Below are 12,270 nucleotides of genomic sequence, written 5' to 3'. Positions count from 1 at the left end.
GTGGAAAACTGCGGATTTGGGATGGAAAACTGCAGGGGATGGAAAACAGGGGTGGAAAACTGCGGATTTGGGGTGGAAAACAGGATTTGGGGTGCAAAACTGGAGATCTGGGGTGGAAAACTGCAGATTTGGGGTGGAAAACTGCGGATTTGGGATGGAAAAGTGAGGATTTGGGGTGGAAAACAGGATTTGGGTGGGAAACTGCAGATTTGGGGTGGAAAACTGCGTGTGGGGAGTGACCGGCACTGATTTGATATCGAGTTTGATTGCGACATCGATTGGATATCGATTGGATATTGATATTGATTTGATCTCGATATTGGTATTGTTACCGATTTGATATTGATTTGGATATTGATATTGATATTGAATTGAGATTGATTTAGATATTGATATTGATATCAGTTTGATATTGATTTGGATATTGATATTGATATCGGATTTGATATTGATTTGGACATTTATATTGATATTGAGATTGATATCAGCTTGATATTGATTTGGATTTTGATATTGATATCAATTTGATATTAATTTGGACATTGATATTGATATTGATATCAGTTTGATATTGATTTGGATATTGATATTGATATCAGTTTGATATTGATTCGTGTATTGATATTGATATCGATTTGATATTGATTTGGACACTTATATTAATGTCACAATTGGTTTCTGTATCGATATAGATTTTGATATTGATCTGATACCGGTTTGGACATCGATATTGATATTGATTTCGATATCTCTATTGATTTGGATATTGATATTGAATTTGATGTTGATTTTGGCACCGATTTTGATTTGGGTATCGATAATGATGCTGATATTGATCCTGATGCTGATAGTGATGCTGATGCTGATTCTGATTGATATTGATGCTGATAGTGATGCTGATACTGATACTGATTCTGATTGATATTGATGCTGATTCTGATTGATCCTGATGCTGATAGTGATACTGATATTGATTCTGATTGATGCTGATATTGATTCTGATACTGATTCTGGTTGCTATTGATGCTGATATTGATTCTGATTGATCCTGATGCTGATAGTGATGCTGATATTGATTCTGGTTGATATTGATGCTGATAGTGATGCTGATATTGATTCTGGTTGATATTGATGCTGATAGTGATGCTGATACTGATTCTGATTGATATTGATGCTGATAGTGATACTGATACTGATTCTGATTGATATTGATGCTGATAGTGATGCTGATACTGATTCTGATTGATATTGATGCTGATAGTGATGCTGATATTGATTCTGATTGATATTGATGCTGATAGTGATGCTGATATTGATTCTGATTGATATTGATGCTGATAGTGATGCTGATATTGATTCTGATTGATATTGATGCTGATAGTGATGCTGATATTGATTCTGGTTGATATTGATGCTGATAGTGATGCTGATATTGATTCTGATTGATATTGATGCTGATAGTGATGCTGATATTGATTCTGATTGATATTGATGCTGATAGTGATGCTGATAGTGATTCTGATTGATATTGATGCTGATAGTGATGCTGATATTGATTCTGATTGATATTGATGCTGATAGTGATGCTGATATTGATTCTGATTGATATTGATGCTGATAGTGATGCTGATATTGATTCTGATTGATACTGATGCTGATAGTGATACTGATATTGATTCTGATTGATGCTGATATTGATTCTGATACTGATTCTGGTTGCTATTGATGCTGATATTGATTCTGATTGATATTGATGCTGATCGCGATTCCCGTCTTGATTCTGATCGTGATCTTGGTTCGGATTCGAATCCTGATTCTGACGTCGGTCCTGACGTCAGCTCCTCCATTGATGATGCACCCCCCCCGCTCCGCCTCCCCGGCAGCAGCCGCAGCAGCAGCGGCAGCACCGGGAGCAGCACCGGGATCAGCACCGGGATCAGCACCGGGAGCACCGGGAGCAGCAGCGGGAGCACCGGGAGCAGCAGCGGCAGCACCGGGAGCAGCACCGGGAGCACCGGGATCAGCACCGGGATCAGCACCGGGATCAGCACCGGGAGCACCGGGATCAGCAGCGGCAGCAGCACGGGGAGCGGCACCGGGAGCGGCACTGGGAGCACCGGGAGCAGCACCGGGTGCAGCAGCGGCAGCAGCACCGGGAGCACCGGGAGCAGCAGCACGGGGAGCACCGGGAGCGGTACCGAGAGCACCGGGAGCACCGGGAGCAGCTTCGGGAGCAGCACCGGGAGCACCGGGAGCAGCAGCACGGGGAGCACCGGGAGCGGCACCGGGGGCGGCACCGGGAGCACCGGGGGCGGCACCGGGAGCACCGGGGGCGGCACCGGAAGCACCGGGAGCAGCACCGGGAGCAGCAGCACGGGGAGCACCGGGAGCGGCACCGGGGGCGGCACCGGGAGCACCGGGGGCGGCACCGGGAGCACCGGGGGCGGCACCGGAAGCACCGGGAGCAGCACCGGGAGCAGCAGCACGGGGAGCACCGGGAGCGGCACCGGGGGCGGCACCGGGAGCACCGGGAGCCGCTCCGGGGGCAGCCCCTGGAGCAGCACCGGAAGCACCGGGAGCAGCACCGGGAGCAGCCCCTGGAGCGGCACCGGGAGCACCGCAGCACCGGGAGCAGCCCCTGGAGCGGCACCGGGAGCAGCACCGAGAGCACCGAGGCCATGCCCGCCCCCGTCCTCCTGCTCTTCGTCCTCCTGGCGCTGCGGGCCCGGGGGGGGGCCACGGAACCGGGATGGAAGCGGGGAGCGGGTGAGTTCCTTTGGGGGGACGGGGGGGGGAAGGAACCGGGACCCCCCCCCCCACACTCCGGTCCAGCCCCATCCCAGCATCCCTTGTGCAGCATCCAAGTGGGGGCCCAGAGCACAGGGGCACCTCCTTTGGGTGCAGCCCATAATAGTCACCCTTCCAGGTGCTGGCATCGTCGGGACTGAGCAAGCTCCTACCCCCGAGCCCAGCGCTGAGCCCTGGGGTCCCGACCACCGGGGTAAGTTGTCCATGGGAAGGGAGGTTCCGGATCCGTTATGGGCTGGGGGAGATCCTATGGGATGGGGAGAATCCAGCCTCCGACGGGCTCTTCTCCACCAGGAATTCCCCCTCCTTCCAGTGCAAGAGGATCCCACTTGGAAGGCTGGGAAGGATGCTCCTAGGATGCTCCATCATTTCCCATGTCCCAGGAAGGATGCTCCTAGGATGCTCCATGTCCCGGGAAGGATGCTCCTAGGATGCTCCATCATTCCCGGGAAGGATGCTCCATGTGCTCCCATGTCCCGGGAAGGATGCTCCTAGGGTGCTCCATGTGCTCCCATGTCCCAGGAAGGATGCTCCTAGGATGCTCCATGTCCCAGGAAGGATGCTCCTAGGATGCTCCATGTCCCGGGAAGGATGCTCCTAGGATGCTCCATCATTTCCCATGTCCCGGGAAGGATGCTCCTAGGATGCTCCTAGGATGCTCCATCATTTCCCATGTCCCGGGAAGGATGCTCCATGTGCTCCCATGTCCCGGGAAGGATGCTCCTAGGATGCTCCATGTGCTCCCATGTCCCAGGAAGGATGCTCCTAGGATGCTCCATGTCCCGGGAAGGATGCTCCATCATTTCCCATGTCCCGGGAAGGATGCTCCTAGGATGCTCCATCATTTCCCATGTCCCGGGAAGGATGCTCCTAGGATGCTCCTAGGATGCTCCATGTCCCAGGAAGGATGCTCCTAGGATGCTCCATCAGCTCTCCCTGTATCCAGGTCCTCCGCTGTGCCCTGGATCCCTTCCCGTGCCCACAGATCCCTATGGAGGAGGAGAGCCCAGCAGGATCCGACCCCTCAGAGGCCCCATTCCTGCCCCACTGTGGGCCCCATTCCGTGTCCTGCTGCGGTGCTGATGCCCCATGGATGCTTGGTTGCAGATGGAGCCAGGATAAAGAGCTTCCCGGATCCTCTGCAGCACCTTGTGCACGGTCCCAGCTGGCACCTCACCTGTGAGTCCTGGCTCTTCCCCCCCCCGGAATTGGATTCCCAAAGGAGATCCTGGAAACGCGGGGAAAGCAGCATCGGGATGGGGCATTCCCGGCCCTTGGCTGCGGCTGCAGCAGGACGGGAGCAGGGAGCTCATCCTGCACCGTGCCCCGCGGCTGAGTCCAGCCCTGGGCCGGCTCCTGCTCCTGGTGCGCAGCTCCCAGGGGCACCACTGGTGGCCAGGGCTGCTTTGGGGTGCAGATGTGGGGTGCAGATGTGGGGATGCAGATGTGGGGATGTAGATGTGGGGATGCAGATGTGGGGATGTAGATGTGGGGATGTAGATGTGGGGATGTAGATGTGGGGATGCAGATGTGGGGATGTAGATGTGGGGATGTAGATGTGGGGATGTAGATGTGGGGGGATGCAGATGTGGGGATGTAGATGTGGGGATGCAGATGTGGGGATGTGTGGGGATGCAGATGTGGGGATGTAGATGTGGGGATGCAGATGTGGGGATGCAGATGTGGGGATGCAGATGTGGGGATGTAGATGTGGGGATGCAGATGGATGCAGATGTGGGGATGCAGATGTGGGGATGTAGATGTGGGGATGCAGATGTGGGGATGGATGTGGGGATGTAGATGTGGGGATGTGGGGTAGATGTGGGGATGCAGATGTGGGGATGTAGTTGTGGGGATGTAGATGTGGGGATGTAGATGTGGGGTGCAGATGTCGGGATGTAGATGTGGGGTGGAGATGTGGGGATGCAGATGTGGGGTGCAGATGTGGGGATGCAGATGTGGGGTGCAGATGTGGGGATGCAGATGTGGGATGCAGATGTGGGGATGTAGATGTGGGGATGTAGATGTGCAGATGTGGGGATGCAGATGTGGGGATGCAGATGTGGGGATGTAGATGTGGGGATGCAGATGTGGGGATGCAGATGTGGGGATGTAGATGTGGGGATGTAGATGTGGGGATGTAGATGTGGGGTGCAGATGTGGGGTGCAGATGTGGGGATGTAGATGTGGGGATGTAGATGTGGGGATGCAGATGTGGGGATGCAGATGCTGGGATGCAGTTGCTGGGATGCAGATGTGGGGATGCCGATGTGGGGATGCAGATGTGGGGATGCAGATGTGGGGATGCAGATGCTGGGATGCAGATGCTGGGATGCAGATGTGGGGATGCAGATGCTGGGATGCAGATGCTGGGATGCAGATGCTGGGATGCAGATGTGGGGATGCAGATGTGGGGATGCAGATGGCAGATGGGGGATGCAGATGTGGGGATGCAGATGGTGGGATGCAGATGGTGGGATGCAGATGTGGGGATGCAGATGTGGGGATGCAGATGCTGGGATGCAGATGCTGGGATGTAGATGCGGGGATGCAGATGCGGGGATGCAGATGTGGGGATGCAGATGTGGGGATGCAGATGCTGGGATGCAGATGTGGGGATGCAGATGTGGGGATGCAGATGGTGGGATGCAGATGCTGGGATGCAGATGTGGGGATGCAGATGCTGGGATGCAGATGCTGGGATGCAGATGCTGGGATGCAGATGTGGGGATGCAGATGCTGGGATGCAGATGCTGGGATGCAGATGCTGGGATGCAGATGTGGGGATGCCGATGTGGGGATGCAGATGCTGGGATGCAGATGTGGGGATGCAGATGTGGGGATGCAGATGCTGGGCTGCAGATGCTGGGATGCAGATGCTGGGATGCAGATGTGGGGATGCAGATGCTGGGATGCAGATGTGGGGATGCACATGTGGGGATGCAGATGTGGGGATGCAGATGCGGGGATGCAGATGCTGGGATGCAGATGTGGGGATGCAGATGCTGGGATGCAGATGTGGGGATGCAGATGCTGGGATGCAGATGCTGGGATGCAGATGCTGGGATGCAGATGCTGGGATGCAGATGTGGGGATGCAGATGCGGGGATGCAGATGCTGGGATGCAGATGCAGATGCTGGGATGCAGATGCTGGGATGCAGATGTGGGGATGCAGATGCTGGGATGCCGATGCTGGGATGCAGATGCTGGGATGCAGATGCTGGGATGCCGATGCTGGGATGCAGATGCGGGGATGCAGATGCTGGGATGCCGATGCTGGGATGCAGATGCGGGGATGCAGATGCTGGGATGCAGATGCTGGGATGCAGATGTGGGGATGCCGATGCTGGGATGCAGACGATGTCCCAGGCTCCGGGTCCCTCCCGCCCCACACAACAACGCGGCTCCGGTCCCGTCTCTTGTGCCGCAGGGATCGTGGCTCCATTAGGGACCGTAGCGGCGGGGCGGCCGCTGCTCCTCCAGCGCTTCCTATGGGTGTCCGCGGCCGTGCTGGCGCTGCTGCTCCTGGGGCTCTTGGTCTTCTGCATCCTCATCTCGCAGCTCCAGGAGCGGTGAGTCCCTGTTCCCATGGGATGCTCCCACGGCAGGGCTCGGAGCTCCGGCTCCTTCCCATCCCATCCCATCCCCTTCCCAGCGAACCCCATCCATGAGGGATTCGGACCCCCCTTTGTACAGGAAGAAGCAGGCAGACGAAGAAGCACCGGCAGATGTGACTGGTACCCATGGGAGCAAGGAGCAAAGGATGGATAACGGCAAGGAGCATCCCTATAGGGTGGATAACGGCAAGGAGCATCCCTATAGGATGGATAACGGCAAGGAGCATCCCTATAGGGTGGATAACAGCAAGGAGCATCCCTATAGGGTGGATAACGGCAAGGAGCATCCCTATGGGATAGATAACAGCCTGAAGCAGCCCCATAGGACGCTCAACAGCAGCTCCAGGCCACCCTTGGCCTCCTTCGCAGAGGAGCTGCCCCACGGAGCCCCTGCCCTCCTCGGTCAGGGCTGAGCCCTGGCTATCCCTGGACTGCCCCATAGCTGAGCCCTCCTGGGGGCCCCACTGCCAGCTCCAGCCCCCATTAAAGGCCTCCTTCCTCACCCGCTGCCTTTGGCGATGGGGCTGATGTGGGGGGGGGGGGGGGGAAGGAAAGGAGGGCTCCCCATGGGGAGGAAGGCACAAGGGGGATGCAAGGGGACGAGAGGATGCTCCTGCCCCAATCCCCATCTCCCCCACATCTATCGAAAGGGCCCCGGATAACACGGGAAGGAATTCCCTGCATCCCATCCCATCGCATCAGGGACAACACGGGGGGGGGGGGGGGGTTCTGCTCCCCTCTATGGGGCAGCAGCGCTTTAATGGAGGGGGATAATGGAGGGGGGGGGTCAGAAGCATCGCTCGGCGTCCCGCACGCGCGCATCCCGCAGCTCCTGCAGCCGCCGCAGCACCGGGCCCAGCGCCCGCTGCCCCACGCTCCGGTTCTCCCGCGTGCGGATGCTCACGGTGCCGCTCGCGCGCTCCCGGGCTCCCACCACTGCAATGGGGTGGGATTGGGATGGGTTCAGGTCCCCAATGGGGTTTTGGGGGGGGGGGGGGGATGTATGGGGTCGTGTCCCCCCCCAACACAACCCCTTACCCAGCTGGAAGTTGTATTGGGAGAGCTGGGCCCTGCGGATCTTCCGGGCCAGGGTGGTCCCTGGGTCCGCATCCAGGTCGGCCTGGAGGCCCCCATCCCGAAGCACAGCCTGAACCTGGGGGGACATGGGGGGAGATGGGGGGAGAGGGGGTTGTGGGGGGAGATGGGGATATAGGGATATGGGGGGAGATGGGGGGAGATGGGGGGAGATGGGGATATAGGGATATGGGGGGATATGGGGGGAGATGGGGGGAGATGGGGGGAGATGGGGATGGGGTGTCTATGGGGTGTCTATGGGATGCTATGGGGTGTCTGTGGGCTGTCTATGGGGTGTCAATGGGATGGCTATGGGGTGTCTATGGGCTGTCTATGGGGTGTCAATGGGGGGTTTATGGGCTGTCTATGGGCTGTCTATGGGGTGTCTATGGGCTGTCTATGGGCTGTCTATGGGGTGTCTATGGGCTGTCTATAGGGTGTCTATGGGGTGTCTATGGGCTGTCTATGGGGTGTCTATGGGGTGTCTATGGGGTGTCTATGGGGTGTCTATGGGGTGTCTATGGGGTGTCTATGGGGTGTCTATGGGGTGTCTATGGGCTGTCTATGGGGTGTCTATGGGGTGTCTATGGGGTGTCTATGGGCTGTCTATGGGGTGTCTATGGGGTGTCTATGGGGTGTCTATAGGGTGTCTATGGGGTGTCTATGGGGTGTCTATGGGGTGTCCCCGCTCACCTCCCGGGCGTACCCCTCGACGTCGGGCGCCTGCGGGATCACCATCACCTGCATTGGGGAGAGCCACAGGGGCCTGCGGGGGGGGCAAAATGGATCCATGGGGTGGTGGTGGTGGTGGGGGGGCTGCTCCCCTCCCCCATCACCCTCCATGGGGTGGGTTTGGGGGTGCCCTGGGGGTGGTTTCGGGGTCCCCCCCCCCCCCCTCACCAGCGGCCGCCGCAGCTCTCGGCCAGCACCGCCAGGAGGCGCTCAACGGAGCCCAGCACCGCGCGGTGCAGCAGCACCGGCCTCAAGCGCGCCCCCCCCGCGCTGGGGGGCACCAACGGGAGGGGGGGGGGGTTAAAGAGAGAGGGGGGGGATGGGAACCCCAGCCCCATTCCTGACCCCACAGCCCCATTCCCATCCCCCCATCCCCCTCCCCAACATCCCCACTCCCCATCCTCATCCCCACCCCCATCCCCATCCCCATTCCCACCTCTTCCCATTCCAATTCCCTCCCCCCATCCCCATTTCCACCCCCACATCCCCATCCCCCTATTCCCATACCTGTCCCCATCCCCACCCCGCATCCCCATTCCCAAGCCCCATCCCCATTCCCCCCCAGCCCCCCATCCCCGTCCCCACCCCCATCCCCATCCCCATTCCCCCCCCATCCCCACCCCCATCCCCATCCCCATTCCCACCCCCCCATCCCCATTCCCTCCCCCCATCCGCATTCCCACCCCCACATCCCCATCCCCCTATTCCCACACCTGCCCCCCATCCCCATCCCTATCCCCCTCATCCCCATCCCCACCCCACATCCCCATTCCCAAGCCCCATCCCCATCCCCCATATCCCCATCCCCATTCCCCCCCACCCCCACATCCCCGTCCCCATCCTCATTCCCATCCCCCATCCCCATCCCCATTCCCCCCATATCCCCAGCCCCACCCCAAATCCCCATTGCAATCCCACTCCCTATCCCCATCCCCACCCCCCTGTCCCCGTTCCCCCCCATCCCCCCCATCCCCATCCCCATCCCCCCCCATCCCCCCCATTCCCATTCCCCCCATCCCACCCCCCATCCCCATCCCCACCCCCCGTCCCTTTTCCCCCCATCCCCCCCATCCCCCCATCCCCATTCCCCCCCTATCCCCCCATCCCCCCCCATCCCCATCCCCATCCCCCCCCATCCCCTCCCATCCCCTCCCATTTCCCCCCACCCCACCCCCCATCCCCATCCCCAACCCCGCTTCCCCATTCCCCCGTGATTGACCGTTGCACATTCCCCTCATCCCACCCCCCATTCCCCCCATCCCCCCCATCCCCCCATCCCCATTCCCCCCCCATTCCCATTCCCATTCCCACCCCATTCCCCCCCCATCCCCATTCCCCCCTATCCCCCCCCATCCCCCCCCATCCCCCCCCCCCCCCCATCCCCATCCCCCCCCCCATCCCCATCCCCATCCCCATCCCCATCCCCCCATCCCCACCCCCATCCCCATCCCCCCCCCATCCCCACCCCCCATCCCCATCCCGCCCCATACCTGCTGTACTGCAGCCCAAACCTCTCTGGCATGTGGAAGTCCAGCTGGATGGTCCCACACTGGTGCTGCCGCCCCAGCGCATCCCGGATGCGGATGTCGATCTGTGGGGCCGTGGGGTCCTCGTTGGTCCCATTTGGGGGCGCCCCACACCCCCCCGCACCCCCCAAACCCCTCTCACCTTGGGGCCATAAAAGGCCCCATCACCGGGACTCAGCTCCCAGGGGTGCCCGAAGGTGCTGAGGCTCCGCTCCAGGATCTATGGGGACAAGGGAGGGATTTAGGGATAGGAAATGGGGGGGGGGACACGGGACACTGGGATGGGGACATGGGGGTGATGCAGGGGATGGCTATGGGGTGACGATGGGATGGACACACTGGGGTGATGCAGGGGATGGCTATGGGGTGACGATGGGATGGACACACTGGGGTGATGCAGGGGATGGCTATGGGGTGACGATGGGATGGGATGGACACACTGGGGTGATGCAGGGGATGGATATGGGGTGACAATGGGATGGACACACTGGGGTGATGCAGGGGATGGATATGGGGTGACAATGGGATGGGTTGGGGACACTGGGGACACTGGGGTGACGCAGGCGATGGCTATGGGGTGACACTGGGATGGCCACACTGGGGTGATGGCTATGGGGTGACACTGGGATGGACACACTGGGGTGATGGCTATGGGGTGACACTGGGATGGGGACAATGGGGGGATGGCTATGGGGTGACACTGGGACGGGGACACTGGGGTGATGGCTATGGGGTGACACTGGGACGGGGACACTGGGGTGATGGCTATGGGGTGACACTGGGACGGGGACACTGGGGTGATGGCTATGGGGTGACACTGGGATGGGGACACTGGGGTGATGGCTATGGGGTGACACTGGGACGGGGACACTGGGGTGATGGCTATGGGGTGACACTGGGACGGGGACACTGGGGTGATGGCTATGGGGTGACACTGGGACGGGGACACTGGGGTGATGGCTATGGGGTGACACTGGGATGGGGACACTGGGGTGATGGCTATGGGGTGACACTGGGACGGGGACACTGGGGTGATGGCTATGGGGTGACACTGGGATGGGGACACTGGGGTGATGGCTATGGGGTGACACTGGGACGGGGACACTGGGGTGATGGCTATGGGGTGACACTGGGACGGGGACACTGGGGTGATGGCTATGGGGTGACACTGGAACGGGGACACTGGGGTGATGGCTATGGGGTGACGGCACTGGGATGGGGCCACACTGGGGTGATGGCTATGGGGTGACACTGGGACGGGGACACTGGGGTGATGGCTATGGGGTGACACTGGGACGGGGACACTGGGGTGATGGCTATGGGGTGACACTGGGATGGGGACACTGGGGTGATGGCTATGGGGTGACACTGGGACGGGGACACTGGGGTGATGGCTATGGGGTGACACTGGGATGGGGACACTGGGGTGATGGCTATGGGGTGACACTGGGACGGGGACACTGGGGTGATGGCTATGGGGTGACACTGGGACGGCCACACTGGGGTGATGGGGTGATGGCTATGGGGTGACACTGGGACGGGGACACTGGGGTGATGGCTATGGGGTGACACTGGGACGGGGACACTGGGGTGATGGCTATGGGGTGACACTGGGACGGGGACACTGGGGTGATGGCTATGGGGTGACACTGGGACGGGGACACTGGGGGGTGATGGCTATGGGGTGACACTGGGCCGGCCCCACGGGGGTGATGGCTATGGGGTGACCCTGGGACGGGGACACTGGGGTGATGGCTATGGGGTGACACTGGGATGGCTTTGGGGTGACACTGGGGGGGACACTGGGGTGATGGCTATGGGGTGACACTGGGATGGGGACACTGGGGTGATGGCTATGGGGTGACACTGGGATGGGGACACTGGGGTGATGGCTATGGGGTGACACTGGGACGGGGACACTGGGGTGATGGCTGGGGTGATGGGGGTGATGGCTATGGGGTGACACTGGGACGGGGACACTGGGGTGATGGCTATGGGGTGACACTGGGATGGGGACACTGGGGTGATGGCTATGGGGTGACACTGGGACGGGGACACTGGGGTGATGGCTATGGGGTGACACTGGGGCTATGGGGTGACACTGGGACGGGGACACTGGGGTGATGGCTATGGGGTGACACTGGGACGGGGACACTGGGGTGATGGCTATGGGGTGACACTGGGACGGGGACACTGGGGTGATGGCTATGGGGTGACACTGGGACGGGGACACTGGGGTGATGGCTATGGGGTGACACTGGGACGGGGACACTGGGGTGATGGCTATGGGGTGACACTGGGACGGGGACACTGGGGTGATGGCTATGGGGTGACACTGGGACGGCCACACTGGGGTGATGGCTATGGGGTGACGGGGGGGACACTGACACTGGGACGGCCACACTGGGGTGATGCCGGTGTTGGCTATGGGGTGACACTGGGATGGGGACACTGGGGTGATGGCTATGGGGTGACACTGGGACGGGGACACTGGGGTGATGGCTATGGGGTG

At 59.6% G+C, this 12,270-nt stretch overlaps 1 protein-coding gene across 1 annotated transcript; it reads right to left on the bottom strand.

Moving 5' to 3' along the window:
* Window positions 1–7,207: 7,207 nt before the first annotated feature.
* Window positions 7,208–9,978, bottom strand: LOC130610916 (threonine--tRNA ligase, mitochondrial-like; the record flags this gene model as incomplete). Its single annotated transcript, XM_057431106.1, has 6 exons — window positions 7,208–7,362; window positions 7,465–7,579; window positions 8,194–8,266; window positions 8,401–8,502; window positions 9,723–9,823; window positions 9,901–9,978. Coding segments are annotated over 6 exons (618 nt in total), but the record flags the coding sequence as incomplete, so codon positions are not given.
* Window positions 9,979–12,270: the final 2,292 nt, after the last annotated feature.

The sequence above is a fragment of the Pezoporus wallicus genome, unplaced genomic scaffold (genome assembly GCF_028554395.1).
Source record: "Pezoporus wallicus isolate ANWC-B61680 ecotype Strahan unplaced genomic scaffold, APGP_CSIRO_Pwel_v1 contig_12029, whole genome shotgun sequence".
NCBI classification, from domain to species: Eukaryota; Metazoa; Chordata; class Aves; order Psittaciformes; family Psittacidae; genus Pezoporus; species Pezoporus wallicus.
Note: the sequence above shows the minus strand (reverse complement) of the source record. Positions and strands in the feature narration are given on the sequence as shown.